The 20137-nt window shown below is 32.1% G+C and overlaps 1 protein-coding gene and 1 long non-coding RNA gene across 2 annotated transcripts; both read right to left on the reverse strand.

Annotated features, from left to right (window-relative positions):
• Positions 1732-3637, reverse strand: LOC109707061. Its single transcript, XR_002215399.1, has 2 exons — positions 2765-3637; positions 1732-2576 (listed from the first exon to the last, which is right to left on the reverse strand). It is a non-coding gene; the product is annotated as an uncharacterized LOC109707061 (long non-coding RNA).
• Positions 5253-7789, reverse strand: LOC109708267 (probable ascorbate-specific transmembrane electron transporter 1). Its single transcript, XM_020229939.1, has 4 exons — positions 7389-7789; positions 6656-6704; positions 6342-6541; positions 5253-5777 (listed from the first exon to the last, which is right to left on the reverse strand). Exons 1-4 carry the CDS (start codon positions 7536-7538, stop codon positions 5469-5471), a joined length of 708 nt encoding a protein of 235 aa, XP_020085528.1. The 5' UTR covers positions 7539-7789; the 3' UTR covers positions 5253-5468.

Here is a 20137-nt window from a genome sequence, read left to right on the forward strand (position 1 = left end):
GGTCGTTTTCAGAGTGTCAGCGCATCAGGAGCTGCAGCAGTTACATTATTATGACCAGTAAATCTCTTGACGCAGTTGGCTAAATGAGACTATTCTAGCAAAGTAGTAAAGTTGAATTTTGATGCATACGATCAAAAATAAGAAAGGTGGTTTTTTCCGCTGCGTAGAAAAAAATTATCCTACATTTTTTTTTGTTTGAGAGATAGATAGCACGCTACTCGCTTCGTTTATTTCATTTAGAAATAAACTTAATTGAAAATGTAAATCAACTAGAATTCAAACTTGGAACCTCGGATACCAACCACCAAGTCCTTTGCCACTTGCTCTAGAAACGGTCAGTAAAATTATCCTACATTAGGTCAGATATTCGAACTCTATTATATAGTTTAAAAAAATGATTGTTCCAGTTCTTAGGTCAAATTAGAATATTATTATAATAGATTCTTCAAAACAAAAAATAAAAATAAAAATAAAAAATAAAGGTTGAAAAAAAGATTATTTAGCTTAAATTTTAGCTTCTTATGCTTCGGAAAAAATATAAATATCAAGTTGAGCATTATATACTATTAATAGTAAATAATATTACTATGTTATATTCCAAAAAAATAATTAATATTAAAGAGTAATGCTACTTAATTATATACTTCAGAAAAATGTATGGTATATATATACATCATTCATTTAAGAATGAAATTTTTTCTACTAGTCATGTAGAGGGGATGGAATGTAAAATATACATACCTTGTATTTACCAATTTTAAAGGCAAAATTGCAGAAGAACCCCTCAACGAAACAGGGTTTTGAAATTGAACTGCAGATATTAATTAACTGGCATCCTTTTGTTTACTCGATTTGAAGTGACTATTTTTTTTTTTTTTTGAGAGATAGGTAGCACCCTACCGGTTTCGTTTATTTTATTTAGAAATAAATTTAGCTGGAAATATGAATCAACTAGAATTTGAACTTGGGATCTCAGGTACCAACCACCAAGCCCTTTGCCACTTGCACTAAAGACGGTTGGTCTAATTTTTTTTAGTTGCATTAGATATTTTGCTATGTTTATCGCAATTTCGTTAGATCTAGCAACTCACAAAATTGCACATTCTGTTACCCATTGAAAGTAGTTGCTAACAAATCATTAATTTTAATAGAATTACCATCTCAACTAAATTAAAAAAGAACTCAAATTAAGGAAAGTAGAAGGAAGAGTTCCCATCAAAAAATTACATTTTTGCTAGTTCAAAAGCTGGTTTGACCAATTGTTCTGGATCTTAGATGGAGAAACAGAGACTCAAGATGCTGCTCTTTTTTATTTTTCTTTTCCCTTCACTTTTCTATTCTTCTCTTTTTTCTCTTTTCTTTTTTAATATCAATGGTTGGATTTGTTTGTTGCATATAACCATCACTAATTTTTCAGATCTTCCAATGTGGCAAATAAAGCATTGGGCATCTGTGGTGTTGATGGGCCAATTTGATCTTATTTCCAACTAAAAGGCCCAGGCCCTGAAAGAAGGGGGCCTACCAGGCAGATAAGCTTAATGTTGGCATCATGATGCTCAATCAGTAATAGCACCACCGATCGTCCCTAGTGCAAGTGGCAAAGAATTTGGTGGTTGATACCCGAAGTTTCAAGTTCGAATCCTAGTTGATTCACATTTCTAGCTAAATTTATTTCTAAATAAAATAAATGAAGCAGGTAAAAAAAAAAAAAAATCAATAATAGCACCACAATAAGTCAAAACAGAGATTTTATAACTAAGTTGTAACATAACAAAACATACTGCTATGATTGATTCCTGGATCACCGGCTGTTGGAATGTTGCGTGTGTAGTCCCACCCCCATCCACTTTTGTTGGCTAAATTTTGATAGATTAGATACTGACGCTTCAAAACTTTCAATCGATTTTGTAAATGAACTTTGGTAAAACTTAAATTGGTTCTCTAGTTGAAGTCATGAACTATCCTATTCCATGCCAACGGGGTAAAACTTTCATTCACAAAATTTTCAAGAGTATACTCCTCTGTCATTAAGTTTAACATTGCAGAGTTCATTTTTTCAGTCCAATTCGCAGATCGAACTCTAGTTTTTGATGACTCTTGTATAGAGCACTCTAACTTTGGCTATCGGTTGAGGGGATATCAATTATTGGGGATTTATTTTTAGCAAAAGGGTGCACCGTCTTTTTGGGAAGAGCCATATGAGAGTAATAGAAAATAATTGTTAGATTATAAATGTAGCAAACACATGCAGCCAGGAAAAGAAAGATCTCAAATAAGATATTTCTTTTATTTAAGGCTCAGGGGGAAGGTTCAATACGAAACCATGGCGGTTGCAATCATTTTAAAAACATGCTACCCTGCCATGGATACCCCTCAATGCCCTTCCCCTACATCATCGCCTTTTTTTTATAAACTTTCCATCGAATCAAACATGCTCAGATCCGAACCAACAATTTCGGAATCATCATTTGGGGCTTTCCCATTGTTTCCTTATCCCACTGAAACTTGTTTTAGCCACAATTAAGGTTGAATGGATTAGTAGAATAAGTTCGTCTCTCTTTAGCTTATCTTCCAACCTGCAGCTATTTTTTAATTCTTACCATACCATTGATCATAATCGAAATTGGCGCATTAAATAAAAACTTGCACTTAGAGTCAAACACATTAAAATCTAAGAAGTAATAAAAGATTTTCAAAAAATTTTAGAACTTTAATATAAACAGATAAGGCTCATCTGTTTAATAGGTAGCCCTAGAAGTCTCACCTTAGTTTTCTTTCAAATCTGATCTGATCACAATAGAATATGCTGGGAAACCGACAGATAACAGTACTACAGCCACGAAAATAGTATTAGAGGGAACAAAAAAGCTGGAGTTTGAGCGCAACAAGTTGAAAAAATATGTACCTTGCATTTGCCTGACCTTATAAGGAAAAAGCACTTGAACAATAATGGGATTACCTGAAGAGCCAATAATAGCAGTAAATGGCTGATTTGATAAGACAACCAGGCAACCAAAGAGGTGTGTGTTGCCTCAAAGATTTCAAGAGGGCCGTCCACAGTAAAGGCAAATCTGGATGAGATTTTGTTCAATGATAGCCACTGTTGATAAAGGAGACGAGAGAGTGGAGAGGAGGAAGCGTTTGAATCGAGGATCGAGAGAAATTAAAGAAGTAATAGTAGAAGAGGCCAGTGGAGTAGCTCAGATCTTCCTCCTTAATAGGCGTATTTAAGGAATGACACGAGGGGGATGAGAAGAGGAAGATGACGGTTGAATCGAGGAGATGGGAGCAGGCGGAGGTGGGTTGGAGCAGTAATGTCGAGGAGAAAGAGGGGATCTTGCTCAGATCTCCTTCATTGACTACATCAGTTGAGTCTGGAGGTGAGAGGGGAAGAGAAGAAGGAAGTAATAGCAGAATCGAGGAGATGGCGGTAGGTGGGCGCAGCAATGGCAAACATGAAAAAGGGCTACCCAGTTTCCAACCACTGCCCCTGGGATAAATCGCCCTACCAACACTATTCCATAGGTTATGAGAAATAAGAGTTAACTAGGATAACCTGTTAAGCCCAGGATATCCAAAACCCAAAAAAAGCTTTCATGTTTGGCAGGAATAATGGGATAATTTATCCCACAACCAAACACAGCCTTATGTATATTTTGAAAAAATGATTGTTTCAGTTCTTAGGTCAAATCAGTATATTATTATAATAGATTCTTCAAAACAAAAAAAAAAAAAAGAAAAAAGAAATAAAGGTTAAAAAAAGGATTATTTAGCTTAAATTTTAGTTTCTTATGCTTACGAAAAAATATAAATATCAAGTTGAGCTAGTATGCTATTAATAGTAAATAATATTACTATGCTATATTCCCAAAAAAATAATTAACATTAAAGAGTAATGCTACTTATATACTTCAGAAAAATGTATGATATATACATCATTCATTTGAATGAAATTTTTTTTACTAGTCACGTAGAGGGGATGGAATGTAAAATATACATCCCTTGTATTTACCAATTTTAAAGGCAAAGTTGTAGAAGAACCCCTCAACGAAACGGGATTTTGAAATTGAACTGCAGATATTAATTAACTGGCATCCTTTTGTTTACTCGATTTGAAGTGACTATTTTTTTTGAGAGATAAGTAGCACGCTACCCGCTTCGTTTATTTTATTTAGAAATAAACTTAGCTGGAAATGTGAATCAACTAGGATTTGAACTTGGGACCTCGGATATCAACCACCAAGCCCTTTGCCACTTGCTTTAAGGACGGTCGGTCTAATTTTTTTTAGTTGCATTAGATATTTTGCTATGTTTATCGCAATTTCGTTAGATCTAGCAACTCACAAAATTGCTACGTTCTGTTACCCATTGAAAGTAGTGGCTAACAAATCATTAATTTTAATAGAATTACCATCTCAACTAAAGAAAAAAAGAACTCAAATTAAGGAAAGTAGAAGGAAGAGTTCCCATCAAAAAATTTACATTTTTGCTAGTTTAAAATCTGGTTTGACCAATTGTTCTGGATCTTTAGATGGAGAAACAGAGACTCAAGATGCTGCACTTTTTTATTTTTCTTTTCCCTTTACTTTTCTATTCTTCTCTTTTTTCTTTTTTCTTTTTTCTTTTTTAATATCAATGGTTGGATTTGTTTGTTGCATATAACCATCACTAATTTTCAGATCTTCCAATGTGGCAAATAAAGCATTGGGCATATGTGGTGTTGATGGGCCAATTTGATCTTATTTTCCAACTAAAAGGCCCAGGCCCTGAAAAAAGGGGCCAACCAGGTAGTTAAGCTTAATGTTTCGCTTCATGATGCTCAATCAATAATAGCACCACAATAAGTTAAAACAGAGATTTTATATCTAAGTTTCTTCGCAAATCGCAACCGCAATTAAGGGAAGAAGTTGAATTAGCCATCATCTCAGAAGATAAGCCATCACCTGACATAGAAATACAATTTGAAATATTTACTTACCACAACCCCTTTCCACTAACATCCTCTCTCTTCATGCTACACAACTCTTACACTTTTACACTCTTTGAATAACAGCATAAATTTTACTTATAATTGAGCATTTATTTCTAATACCATCTAAGCACAAGCCAGATTCTTAAGCAAACATAACAATTTCTACTCTCTACCAGCTCTGTATCTGCTAATTCAGAACAGTTGACAGATACAGCATGCAAGCAAAGGATTTCACAAATAGGTACTCAGCAGATAGAAAAACATGCAATACCAATTCCAGTAAAAAAGATAATTAGAAAACATATTACTTACCAACAAAGAACTTGAAAAAAAGAAAGAAGACATAATAAAGTAAGTGCTATTATTACCTCTTACAGAGATAGTTTTATAAGTAATTGTATCTCAAAGATGACTAACACATAGCGTGAAGTGAATATAAGTATGTGCAAGAGCAGTTATATAGTTCACAGCTTAGATAACAAATCAGTAGTGCGCATTAATCCACCGATATAGCAGCATAACCGTGAGGTCCTTCAATGTGGGCAGGAGCAATAGCAGACACCACAACAGAGGCTCCGAACAGTACGACGATAAGAGCCGTAAAATTTACTAAAAAGGCTTCTGAACCATACTTGTCGAGGCCCGAGCCCTCGAGGAAAGTGAGCTTCTCCAGGAACCCTAATTCTGCACTAGCCAAAGCTAATATGTAGACGAAGAGCCCGAATAAAACGTGCCAGGGAAGAGCTCCGCGCCTAAGGGTTGGTGCAGCTCCAGGAATGAAGAAGGTGACAAAGCCAAATATCCACTGAAGCAGAAAAAAGTTAATTTGATCAATACATAGATACAAATATACTCTTATCTTACTCTACTGTTTAGCCACTGGAAATTATATGGTAGTAGGAAGTTTACTCATCAGAGATTAATTTTGAAAGTAGTTATGAGTATTTTTAAGCGTTTTGGAACTTCACTTTTAAACACTTGGTATTACACTTCGCTTGCACGAAATATCGGAAGTGGTAGCCTCATTTGGAAAAAGTTCGCTTCCAGGATTCTAGTTACCTTGGCTCCAATCAACCACAGTAACATTCTTAACACATACTTTATTTTTGACCAGACACTTAAAAAACCAACTAGTGTAATAGTGTTCAAAACTAGATACGAAACAACATACGCAAGAGCGTCATGAAAAGCAACCGACGTTAATCACTTTCACAAACAGCGACATGGCGCCTCGTAATTGTAGGATTGGCATGTATGTCATAACTGTCTTTTTATCTGGATTTTGTAGGCCATTTGAAAAGGCAAACGAAAATATTTTGAAGGCATTTGAATTTTAAAGCACGCTAGGACGTGGTAACAAGTAATTTACCTGAACACCGTATAAACAGATTGTGCCGAGTCCAAGCCAGGAATGCAGGCTGTACAGATTAACAATCCCGCTCTCGTTGTGAAACTTGAACGCGCAGTAGATCCCGAAAGCACCGAGAACAAGAGCAATCGCATGAAGAACCAAATGGACCAGCTTATTGACTTCGTGGCTCCACGGCAGTGCTTTATAGCTCATTATAGCTGTCAAAACAAGTTTTTTTTTTTTTAAAAAAAAAAAGGTCATTAAATCCTTTTCAAGAAGACACCAAATTATCGAACACAACCCTGAAATTTTGCATTTGTGAGCTGTTTTACCTTCACTTCCGATGATTATAAAGCCGATCAGCATAAGAACAGGGTGAAGCTGCAAGTAAGATGGGAAAGACCATCAGCATAAGAGCAGGATGAAACATTATATAAGTAAGGATTTATATGTTTTACAGTTTAGTACCAGATGGAGAATACCTCCACTGGTTTTGTAATAATAGGTATAAAGGCGACGGCATAATGAATAAATAAATAGGAAAAGGAAAAAGAACAAGAATTTTAGGAGGTTTATGCACTTCACCAGCAATCAAGAGAGGTTTATTAGGCCTAACTAAAACAGACAATTTTGTAAAAAGACTATTTTTAAGCCGTTTTCGTATCAGATCGATCAGATAACATGATATCAGAGCTAGTCGTAAGTCCCTTCGGAATAAGAGATCACGAGTTCAATTCTCCGTACTGAGCAGGTAGTTACTCTTTTCCTATCAAATCAACTTTTCAGACAACAAATCCCACATCAAGAAGTCTTGATGAGGAAAATCAGCATGAAAAGGAGTTGCTTGGAAAACTTATTTCAAAAACTAGTTCTGTTTTTTAAGACTGCAGCAGCAGCAGCAAGAAGAAGTGAATCGCATCTTAACTAGGGTTGAGTTTTGTCTGCTTCCTAATCAATCTCAATCCGAATCCTTACAAAAAAACAAAAGGAGCAACTAATTAAGCAACAAACACTCAAACGAAATGAAAACTATGATTGATTAGATATATATGTAATGTGTTTTACATTGAAGATGAGGTTTTTGTTGGCGGAATCGAGGGCGAGTCCCCCGCGGAAGTGGACGCACCACACGAGCACCAGCACCGCCGCCGCCGCGCCCAGCACGTGCGCCGCGTACGTGAACGGCGCCGCTCTCACCCCCAGGTTTCCCCCCATCTCCCTCCTCTCCCTCTTCTTCTTCTTCTTCTTCTTCTTCTTCTTCCTCCTCTTATCGCTCCTTCTTTTTTTTCTTTTTTTTCTTTTTTTGTGCCCTATCTCCTCCAATGGGAGTTGACACTATGCGCGATCCAATTTTAAAAAGAAAACGAAAAAAAGCAATAAAAAAACGAAGGCTCTGGATAAGAGCAGGTGGAATAAGAAAAAGGCGAGGCTACTAGATCTTCGTTGTTACTCGTTTGTTTTTTATGATAAAATTTTTAAATTAACGCTCGATATTGTTGCTCCATAATATTGTTGAATAAAAAGTTCGGAAAAGGTCGTTGTACGAATTGGGCTCCAATACTTCTGGAATACTGTTATTTGTGTAATTTTAATATTTATAAATTTTGAATGTTTGGTGCACGTAACCAATCATATTTTTTTTTAAAATAATAAAAGTATGATAAAAAAAATTAGGAAAAATTATGATGGATAGATAAGTTTTATTAGGAATTTATATTTATAAATATATGATTTGACAACCCAATGAAGCCTTTTCCCAATTTGTGGGGTTTTGGTGAGGCCCACATGTTTTTTTTTTTTTTTAATTGAGGATTAATTGTACATTGGTCTCAACTTTTGCACTATTTTTATTTTAATATCTAATATATTTTTTTTTGCAATCAAGTTCTTATTTTATTTTAATTTTATTGCAATTACGTCCCAACTGTTAAACCTATGTAATTTCGCACTTTTTTATTTTTATACCCTGTAATTTAAAATATATCAATTTAGTACCCTGTGGTTTAAAGTGTATTAATTTATTACCTTACTTTGGGTTGTGGAGTCCATATGTAATTTTTTTTACGAATTAATCGCATATTGATCCCAACCTTTTCACTATTTTTTATTTTGGCCCTCAATCTTTTTTTTTTTGCAATCAAAATTTTCAATCTCTTGATTTTATCGCAATAAAATGGTACTCTTAAAAGAGGTTTTAAAATTAACGATATTATCATGTCATCATCTATTTAGCTTTTTTTTGTATGTTAATTTTAGTCTCTAAATTTTATTTTTCACTTTAGTCCCTTAAAATAAAAATTTTAAATTTTAAATTTTAAATTTAAATTCGGAAGTAATCTTAAAAAATTAATTCGAAAATTTATGAGTATAAAAAAGTCTGTAGGTATAAAAGTATAGTAGCTTAAAATTTTTATTTTTAATAATATTTTAATAATATTAATTTTAATAATAATAATTTATTATAATAATATCACCCCGTCGCATTCCGCGCTTAACGAGTATATTTGATGGGTAAAACTATGATGCGATTGTATATTCTAGACCGATGCAGTAGGAGAAAAACAGATCACGTGGTGGGGCCCACTTTTTAACTTAATGATGTGAGCTCTCCTTTACCATATTTTGATGGGAAGAAATGGTAGATTTTTGTATAATTTTGGTCCAATTATAATTACGAAGTTTGTGATAGGTGTAAATTTTTTATTTTTTTTTATTTTTGTAAAATGAATAAAGTTTATTTAATTATGACTTATTTTAATTTGGCAATTCAATTTTCAAGAGCTTTGATTTTCCTATCTCATCTTTCAAGACATTTGATTCGAACAATTTGTATTTTAAATTTGATTTGTATAGGTTATTTTAATAGACTTAAATAGACTCACTAAAGTGAGCAATAGATCTAAACTTTGAAAGGGACAAGCCACCAAATAATTTAAATCTTACAAATTTAAATGCAATATATGAAAGTTAATTTTTTTCAAAAAATAAGATCAGATAGCAGTGGAGGGAAATTCCATGGTTTATTATTATTAATAATAATAATTATTTGGTAAAAATGTATTCTGATATAACTTCCTCGTCTTTAAAAATTTTGATTTTGTTATCTAGTATTTTAATTTATTTGATTTGTATCAAATAGTAACTCCCTAACTATAAAATTTGAATGAGACATTTATCTTTACAAATTCAATTAGTATAGTTTTATACAATTCATGTAATTTTAAATTCACTAATCCAAGCAATTAGCTTATGAAAGCATTCGAAAAGCCATCCAATTATATAAATCAAACAAATTAAACGGATGGTTATTGGTATTAAAATTTTGAAAAGTTAGGTAATCCAATCAAAATGATTTATATTTTAGATAAATTTAATAATTTATTATCTTATTATTATTATTATTATTATTTTGAGAAAAAAATAACATGTTACTCATTTCATTCATTAGAAAGGTGAATTAGGCTACAGGGATGAGGCAACAGTAAACCTCGAATAGGGCGGGCCAAAAAAAAAAAAACTATTACAATTTACAATAATATTGGTTATATATGCTCTTATGCCGAGAGAAGTTGCTCCCGCAAATTCGCCATTTACTTGATCTTGTAAACTACTAACAGGGGGTTCATGCTGAGCCTTACTAAAGATCATATTGTTTCTGACATTCCTGGTGACCGACTAGTAGGCTATTAGTTCAAAGCCTTATCTTATTAATTTTAAACCCAAGTATAGTATGTAGAATGGGGGAATTACTTAACGTAGCTCTTTGAGGGCCATGTAAATGGGTGGAGAATGAATATGGGCGGATATTCGAGAGAGATCCATAATCCATTATCCTACGTAGGATTGGCCATAACTTTATGTTGGTTGGCTGCGAGTCCTTTGTTGAGATTCGTGTGCATTTAAAATTGTTTCCATTCATGATCTTGTAAGAGTCAGCAATGACGTCATTAGAATTTTTTTACCTTTTTGTGGTTGTTTTTTTTTTTTTGATAAGACTACCAATTCAACCATAACAACACAAAAGTTATGGTATAAAATGTGCACCTATAAGATGGTTGTCGATGTAGTTTTTGTGACATTTTTATCATTTAAAATAGCTCTGTATATCAAATATAATAGAATTATTTTTTTTTAATTTGATTATAAAATTTTGAGCAGTAGTTAAGTTTAAAAAATTAAAAAGGTTAAGTATAATAGAACTAAAATAATATTAGAATGAATTACACAGTTATAAAGTGAAGAATCACAGTATTACTCCAGCATTAATGTTATTAGTGATATTATCATACTAATCAAGATAAAATAAAAAAATAAAAATAAAAACCAAGAAGTACTGCTACATGTATAATATGTATTTCAAAATGATGATAAATCTATACTTTAATGATCTATTATACTAATAATAATATATATAAAAGGGGGCTTTTGTTTATATGCCTCTTAATGCTATTGAATATTTTCAAATTTTATCCCTCAACACCGAAAATATCCTTATAAAATCCAACCCCATTAATAAATCCTAGAGGGAAATGATATACTTGAGGAATTTTTTGAAATCAACAAGAATATTTTGATAGTCTAAAAATAAATGCGATATTTTTATATTAGATATTACTTCGTATATAAAATTGTTTAACTAATTTATACATTTCCTTGATATATAATATATAATTATCAATATCAATATATAATTACTATCATAGAAAATCTATATGAGATATATCATGCAATTTGCAGCCATGTTGTAAGCAAACTTATTAAATTCGATCGAACTCAGCAAATAAAAACCCACCGAGCTTGATAAATATATATCTCTCANGCATAATTTTGTAACTTGACTTTGCTGTCTTTTACGTACAGCAGTATTGCGGACGTGTATTTTTTTTTTTTTTGAGAGATAGGTAGCACGCTAACTGCTTCGTTTATTTCATTTAGAAATAAACTTAGTTGGAAATGTGAATCAATTAGAATTCGAACTTGGGTCTCGGGTACAAACCATTAAGCCCTTTGCCATTTGTTCTAGAGACGGTCGGTAACATCACTATTGTATTGAAGGCATACTTGTCACACGTCAATCTCTACTTGTTAGAATCAATTTTAACACCATGATCTATCCAATTTATAACGGATATTGATAATATTTTGGATAATAATTCAATTAACAAGTATTTACAAAATTTTTAACCGAATTAGGAATGAGAGTCAACTCGGGCTCTTTTTTCCACCATGCTTTTTTTATTGGGTACGTGTTTGGAGGATGGTGAACAGCCAACGTGATTTATATCTTCTTTATTGTATTTTGTTTTGAATAAGTATTACTTGTATTTTCAAAAATTAGGTGCAAAATTTACCAAGAGTTTATACAATTTTATTTAGATTCTTAGTATTTATAATATATAACTTATAATGTGATAAAACTAGGTTTTTAGTAGAAATGCTTGTGAAAAAAGTATTATCTGTTTATTGAAAAGTTGAATATATATAAGTTTTACAACTAGTTCATCCAAAAGTTTATATAATTGGCTAGAATTACTATACTCTTGTAAGTATATGTTTGGATTGCGACGCCTAGAACGTACAGGGGAGACTCTGTCCGCGTACAGAGAAAACCCCGGTCCGTTCGGCGGTCTGTCGTCGGCGCCGCGACCCGGTCCAAATTGGCGGTTGGTCGCAGGGCGTGACAGTATAAATCCTTTTATACTCATAAATTTTTGGTCATTGGATGAAAGATTGTACGGTTAAGATGAGAGTGATATCCAGTTAAGATAATGGTGGTCCCCTAAGATTGAGTGGTGGTTGGTTGAATATTATGATCTAATGGATGAAAATAGTCAAAGGAATAGAACTAACAGCCGAAAATTTATGAGTATAATAAAGGTGTCTATACTTATAGTAGCCAGACTCTCTGTAATTTAATTTTTATTTTCAATTTTAATAATTTGAGGTGTGATAAAACTAGGAGTTCCGCTATGATGCCTTTAAAAATATCAAGGTCTTAGTACGAAAAAGTTCTAAGCACCAAAGATATCGTGATTTTAGAAGCATTCCAGTTTTTCAGTTCAATTCCAAAACTAGTGTGGCAAAATAGGCCCTTGGATAAGAGAGGTGTAAGATTAATATTCAGTTTTAACTATATAGTAAGCATTGCTCTTTTGTTTTTGTAACAAACAAATAAGCAGTCCCTAGTATTATAATTATTTGCTGAATCGGACTTTTTTTTCTGTTTTTCCTCTTTTTTTTTTTGTGTGAGGCCTTGTTGCCTCACCTCTTGTAGCTAAATTCGTTTGCTGAATGAATGAAGCGGATAGCAAGCTACCCTTCTCTAAAAAACTTAGTTTTATTCGTCAACAAAATTTTTTTTTTTTTGAGAGATAGGTAGCACGCTACCCGCTTCGTTTATTTCATTTAGAAATAAACTTAGCTAGAAATGTGAATCAATTAGGTTTCAAACTTGGGTCTCGGGTATCAACCACCAAACCTTTTGCCACTTGATTTAGGGACGGTCGGTTATTCGTCAACAAAATTAAAGTTAAAATATTATGGGATAAATATTCTAGAGAGTGTATCAACATTGCTAAGATGACAACTTACTAGTAGTTCAGCTTAGTAGGCTTAAATCTTGTTTGACCTAACTGGAGGTCTAAACTTTTTAAACCTTGGTAAGATGTAAAAACAAGTTAATTACATGATAACATCTTGAATTGGTTTTTCTCCCATGATTACAATACATACTTGGATGAGTATAAAATATTAAAACACTGCTCTCTAGTAGTGTAAGTTTTTTTATTTTTAATAAAATGAGCTCATGTTGCTTCTCACAATATCAAAATAGGATGTTTTAAATTCAAGTTCTATTTTTAAAATATTAAAAGAACGTTCTCCGGTAACTCGAAATTTCGGAGGAAAATGATGGCTTCGGATTGTTTGTAGGGACAAACATGCATCATAAATTCAAGTTAGGCCGTGACAGAATTTACATATTCTGGAGCGAATCTCAAAATCTTAAGAATAATGCTTTTAATATTTATATTCGGTACTCTTGCTTCACATTTGGATTCGAATTGGCGGAATTTGAACTCAAGATTTTTAATTTTGATACCAGGTAAAAAATATAAATCAATTATTATTTTTCAAAAAGTGAAGTTATCACAAATCGATATTTTTAGTATTTATACACAACGAAGAGAAGCTTTTTTGGGCTGGACTATTCAAACCTTTGGGCCTAATTGGCCCATGAAGACTCCAAAGCCCAATTGATCCAGGAAGAAAATTTCAAAATAAAAAATTAGTGGTAAATTTTTTAAGAGTAAATAGTCATGAGAATAAGAAATGAAAAAAATATATGTGTGAATTTTGAAAGTTTAGAGCAAATATATATAAAATAAGGATAAATTTCTTAGTGCTTTTAAAGGCAATAATTTCATTAGCGACCCTTCAAAGTTTAAAATATCACCAATGCCCAAGTAAACAATGTAAACAATCTCAAATATGGCTATTAATAAAAGTCCATCCAAATTTGATGGATTGATTCTAAAGTTCTATTTTTATCCCTCTAATAAGATAGAATTTGGCAAACTTACCATCAGGAAAATTTTTTTTTATAATTTATAAAAAATAAAATTAAAGTGATAGATCACATGTTTAATAGGAAATTAAAAGAAATCATGCTACAAACTACAAAATTAAAAACTGTGTCTTATGTATTAATAATATACTGCCCTATAAGAAACAGTTCAGAATCAAATTTCATCATTTCATTTAACTTAACAAATATCTAAATCTCTTTCAATCCGAACAAGCTTTACTGTTTACTGACAAATTAACAAGAGATAAATTCATATGTTTAGAGAATCTTGAGAAAATATTTATAAAACATATTTTGAAATTTTAGAGGGTACGTGTTGGCTATTTATTATCAGGCTAAAATAGATCCAACTTCCTACCCCATGATAATAGGCCCAATAAACTAATAAGTTGAGTTGGATGAGCCTAATAACTTGAGTGGGGATGTGGTCCACAAGAGACCTAATGATAAGAGGCCCAATAATAAACCCAACGTCTAAATGGGTTGAGTCTTGTCGAAGTCCGCGAGCGCTGTGGCTGAGCCCTTAAGTGCGATAGATGCGTCCTTCCTATCACATGTTTTTGGAATAATTGATTAGCGCTTACGATCCACAATAGGTTTAAAATTGCAACGTTAAGGGCTAAAGATACAATGCACCTAATCATTTGTATGATATAATATTGACAACTTCCATCTTAATTTCGAGCAATAACCGACCACCCCTAGCGCAAGTGACAAAGGACTTAATAGTTGGTACCCGAGGTCCCAATTTCGAATCCTAGTTGATTCATATTTCTAGCTAAGTTTATTTTTAAATAAAATAAACGAAGCGGGTAACATACTATCTATCTCTCAAAAAAAAAAAAAAAAATCGTGCAATAAGAAGCAGGTGACACATCCCTTTCCAAAATTAAATCAACCCAGATAAATGAAACTGATAAATTCTAAAGAGTCTTATTCAATTGCGTTGTTGTTGGTTCACCTAATTAATCCCTGGTATTATTAAAAGGATTCGGTACTAAACCTGATGCACCGGCTCAACGGCCAAAAACATCACCTCTGCTTTGAAGCCAAGTTAAAAACGCAGCAGCCAACACAAAAATAAGATTTCTTTTTTTTTTTTTGTGGGCCTTCATATTGAAATACTTTTTCTGATAAGCTTCCAACAAAGCTATCTAAAAAATATAATTCTTTTATTTAGAGTGTTTGTTTTTTCCAAACTTTAGTATCTAAAAATTATAAAGTTTCGATGAAGGCATCGGAGGCTCCCCACGCAGGCGTTGTTGGGGAACTCCCCATTGAAGTTTTATTCTCTATAAATTGGGTTCCCCTTTTGCTAACAAAGAAACTTTATAATTATCATTTAAAGAAAAAAATGTGTACTCAACTCTATTTGATTAGTTTGCTTAGCAATTAGCTCTAGTTAAGTTTGGTGAGACTAGTAACTTCCCCTGTCCTAATTAAGAGGCTGCATCATTTAATGACATTGATATGTCCCTATTACTTTTGTTATTTTTATGTTACTTTAAACAGAGCATTAAGGATCTGTTAAATAACGCGTTTCCGCCTCGGATGCTTTTAGAAATACATGAATAGCATAGCATATATACTCCTAACTTTTATTCTTTAGATGTATAATAGACCCTAGACATCTAAGTATTCATATATATAACCTGACTATAGATAACACTATTAAGAATATTTTAAACAACATTATTTAGATTCGATATCAAGTAGTTAACTCTTTCTTTCAACTTTAAAAACTTCATTAATCCCTGTAACCCCTCCCACAAAGAAAACTAAACAAAAAATTTGGAACCCGCTCGGTATTGTACGGACGTCCATCTACAGCTATTAGGCAAAACGAAATTCATGTAAAAGAATATAAAGGCACACTTCTGGACTGTATAAATTATAGAAAAAACTTCAAAAAAAAAATCCGTGGTTTCATACTTTTTCATTTTAATATATTGTGGTTTAAAGTGTATTAAGTTAGTACCATGTGATTTCACACTTTCTCACTTTAGTATCCTGCGGTTTAAAGTGTATCAAGTTAATATCATGTGGTTTTATTTTTGTATCAAGTCATGTGGTTTTTAAACCACATAGTACTAAAGTGAGAAAGTGTGAAACCACATGGTACTAATTTGATACACTTTAAACCACATGATACTAAAGTGCAAAAGTGCAAAACCACAGGATACTAACTTGATACAGTTTAAACCACAGGATACTAAAGTGAGAAAAAATGAAACTACAAGGAGGGTATTCGAAGTTTTCCCTAAATTATATTACAAAGCAAAATATCACGTTATCGTACGAAAATAAATAAAATACTTTTTTTATCATATTAATTTTCTTTTCATTTGTAATATAAATTTATATTTTAATCATATTAATTTTCTTTTTATTTGTAATATAAATTTTCTATAATTTCTCTCAGAGTCTCTCTATGAAAAATCATGAGTACTCGTACAGATTGTTTCTAACATAAATAGTAAAGAATTTGATGATTGATATTTTAAATTTTAAATTTTAAATTCAACATTTAATTATTTTATATTTTTCACTAAATTTATTTTTATAAAAAATAAATAATATCTTTGCTTACCAGCAAAATACTGCAGGAACCATGATTGATGCCAAAATTCCTATCAATCATGTTGTTCGTCGGCAAAAAATGTATTTAATTTTGATATAGACAGACAGCACCAATATATTGTACCGTTTGATGGATGACAGAATCGCTTCGATGAGCAGAAATTGCTTGTACAAAAACCTACAAGGCAGACTGTACGTGCACGCGGAGACCTGCAAAACCTACTAAATTGCTAATAGTGTTTGGAGACACCACTTCCGACGGAAAATGTCCTCAAAATAGCATACTCGAGTAATTAACCACTAACCTTAATTGGAGATTTGATTTTTTTTTTTTAATTCTATATAAATGTTTTACTTTTTTTTTAAAATCTTAATTAGCCTTTCATTAATATGGACCATTTTGTCAGCCATGTTGTCGCTAGTATGAAAACTTCTCCCTACCTTCCAAAATCATCTTATGAACGAGCATAATTATTAAAAAAATATTAAATATATATATAATTTATTTAAATTATTTGTGACTCTATATAATATAATATAATATATATAGTATATATATATATATATATATAGAGTGATGACTAATATGCTATCGGAAGCACGGAGCCTTTCGTGCTTCAGTTTGTTTTCGATGTTGCGACTTATCGAATGAATCGATCGGCTCGTTATTTATTAGGTTATTTGTGAGTACTAGAAAATTTAAATTTTATTATTTTTGATATATTTGGGGGTCTAGTGATCAAATAGGCTTCAAAATCAATTAAATTTCAAATGGTGTAGTGGCCGTTTGACAAGTGTTAACGCTGATAGAATATCCAAATCGTGAATTTGATATAATTTGATACTATATAAAAAAGTCAATATTCTTTGATTAAAATTTTAATTCATATTATTACATTTTGTAAATTTTATTTTCAAAAACAGTTGATTTGAGCCTTGTTCACTTAGGCAAATGATATTGTAAAATCATAAAATTTAATTTTTAGTATTCAAATACTATAGTAAGTTTTAACGGGGAGCCGAATCGAACGATTCGAAGTCACAATAATCGAAAACGAGTGTGGAGGCTCGTGCTTTCTGATAGCATAGTAGCCTCACTCTATATATATATATATATATAATTAGGTTGGAATACTATTAATAGTACTAATGACTTGGTGCAATTAACTTTTCTGTCCTTAGATTAAAAGATGTGCGATTAGAATGATGTAGGTCTCCTAGGGTTAAGTGGGTGATTAGTTGCATAGTATAATTGAACGGATGAAAATGATAAAAGAGGTAAATCTAATGGCAGAAAACTTGATAGCACTAAATGCTCCATGCTACCAAGTTGTTTTCAATAATACGGCTTCCAAATCGATGATCGGCTCCGTTAGACTTGATCTACACTATTAAAAGTATTTGGAAACTAAATTTCATAATTTTTCGATATCATTTGGCTAGTGATCAAAAGGTCTCAAAATTGACAATTTTAATGGTAGATGTAATGCGTTTGTAAATTTAATAGTGTAAAACAATCCAAATCTGATGAAATTTTTATAAAAAATTCTTTTCACTATTTAAAATAAAATCAATATCTCTGATCTTAAATTTAAGTCTTTTATCATCATTTTTTAAGAGATTTTTATTTTCAGCCGTTCATTTTTAGACTACTCGTTTGATAGGTAAATGACGTCGAAAAACTATAAAATTTAGTTTTCAAATACTTTTAATAGTGTTGATCAAGTCTAACGGAGCCGATCGTCGATTTGGAAGCCACATTATTGAAAACAATTTGGTAGCACGGAAGCCTCCGTGCTACCGATAGTATACCCGCCTATAGAGTAGGTCTTGTGTGCTATTAAGAGCATGGACCCTCCCGTTCTCCTAAGCCGTTTTTGATGATGGAGTTTTCGAATCAACGATCAGCTCCGTTAAACTTAATCTAGCGTATTTTAAATATCTAAAAACTAAATTTTACGATTTTTCGATATCATTTACCTAGCGATCAAAAAGGTTCAAAATCAACAATTTTTAACGGTTGATGTATACCATTTGCAAGTTTAACGGTGTAGAAGTATTCAAATCAGATAAAATTTTGATCAAAAATTTTTTATACTATTTACTGCAAGATCAATATCTCTTATACTATTATGAGTATTGGGCCCTTCCTACTCATAAGTTATTTTCGATGATGGAGCTTCCGAATCGACGATTCACTCCGTTAAATATGATCTAGAGTATTTAAAACTTTTAGAAAGATAAATTTCGTAAATTTTTAAAATCATAATAAAGTCCATCAAGCGGGCATAAAATGAACGGTGAAAATCGAACGACGTCCTAAAAAAGGATGATCGGATTCTTCAATTCAAGATCAGAGTTATTGATCTTTGTCCAGGCAGTGAATAGAATTTTCTATCAAAAATTCAACAAATTCGATTATTTTACACCGTTAAACTAGCAAGTATCCCATACCGGCCATTAAAAATTGTCAAATTTGTGACCTCTTGATCGTAAGGTAAATGAGGTCGAAAAATTATAAAATTTGATTTCTAGAAGTTTTAAATGCTGTAAATAACGTTTAACGGTATGGATCGTCGATTCGAAAGCTCTATCATCGAAAACGATTTATGAGTACGAAAGCGATCGTAGCCGAACCCTATATATATATATATATATATATATTATATATATATATATATATATACTATGTGCGCTAGGATGTCTTAATAGAGAGCACAGAGGGCCTCGTTGCCCCCAAACTTTGTTTTCGATGTTCGAACTTTTGAATCGACGATCGGCCGGCCGTTAGACTCTGATCTAGAGTATTGAAATATTTAGAAATAAATGTAGCGATTTTCTCGATATCATTTGCCTAGTGATCGAAGGTGGCTCAAAATCAACGACTGAAAAAAACCTACAAAATATTATGATATGACATTAAAATTTTATATCAAGATTATTGATCTGTTTTATATAGTATAAAAGAATTTTCTATCAAAATTTCATATTTGGATATTTTCTAACACCGTTAAACTTGCCAAGCGCTCACCACGCCATTCAAATTATTGATTTGAGCACCCGTTCGATCACTAGGCAAATGATATCGAAAATCACAAAATTTATTTGGCTAGGTACTCTCAAATACTCTAGATCAACTCTAACGGAGCGATCGTCGATTCGAAAGTCCGAAATCGAAAACAACTTGAAGCACGGAGGGTCACGTGCTTCCATAGCATAGTAGCCTCACTCTATATATAATATATATTATATATATAATATATAATATATATAGTAGTAGGCTACTATGCTTCTGAAAGCCTTTCGTGCTTCCAAAGTCGTTTTTATGTTTGCGACTTTTGAATCATCGATCAGCTTCGTTAAACTTCATCTAAAGTATTTGAAGTACCTAGAAAAAAATTTTGAGATTTTTCGATATTATTTGCCTAGTGAACATAGGGCTCAAAATCACACGGCGGAAAATAAAAATCTTACAAAACGTGATAATATGACATTAAAATTTAGATCAAAAATATTATATCTGTTTATATAGATAAAAAATTTTCTATCAAAATTTTACGTGATTTGGATATTTCTACACACCGTAAATTTGCAAACAGCTCACTACGGCCATTAAAATTATTGATTTTGAGCCCCTTCGATCACTAGG

Source organism: Ananas comosus, linkage group 3 (genome assembly GCF_001540865.1).
Source record: "Ananas comosus cultivar F153 linkage group 3, ASM154086v1, whole genome shotgun sequence".
NCBI lineage: Eukaryota > Viridiplantae > Streptophyta > Magnoliopsida > Poales > Bromeliaceae > Ananas > Ananas comosus.

Excerpts from the sequence above, each read along its gene's own strand:
- LOC109708267 (XM_020229939.1), bottom strand. The coding sequence starts at position 7,538 with ATGGGGGGAAACCTGGGGGTGAGAGCGGCGCCGTTCACGTACGCGGCG. Across the intron at positions 6,705-7,388 it reads ACAAAAACCTCATCTTCAAT|CTTCACCCTGTTCTTATGCT; the intron begins GTAAAACACATT and ends TCTTACTTGCAG. Across the intron at positions 6,542-6,655 it reads TATAATCATCGGAAGTGAAG|CTATAATGAGCTATAAAGCA; the intron begins GTAAAACAGCTC and ends TTGTTTTGACAG.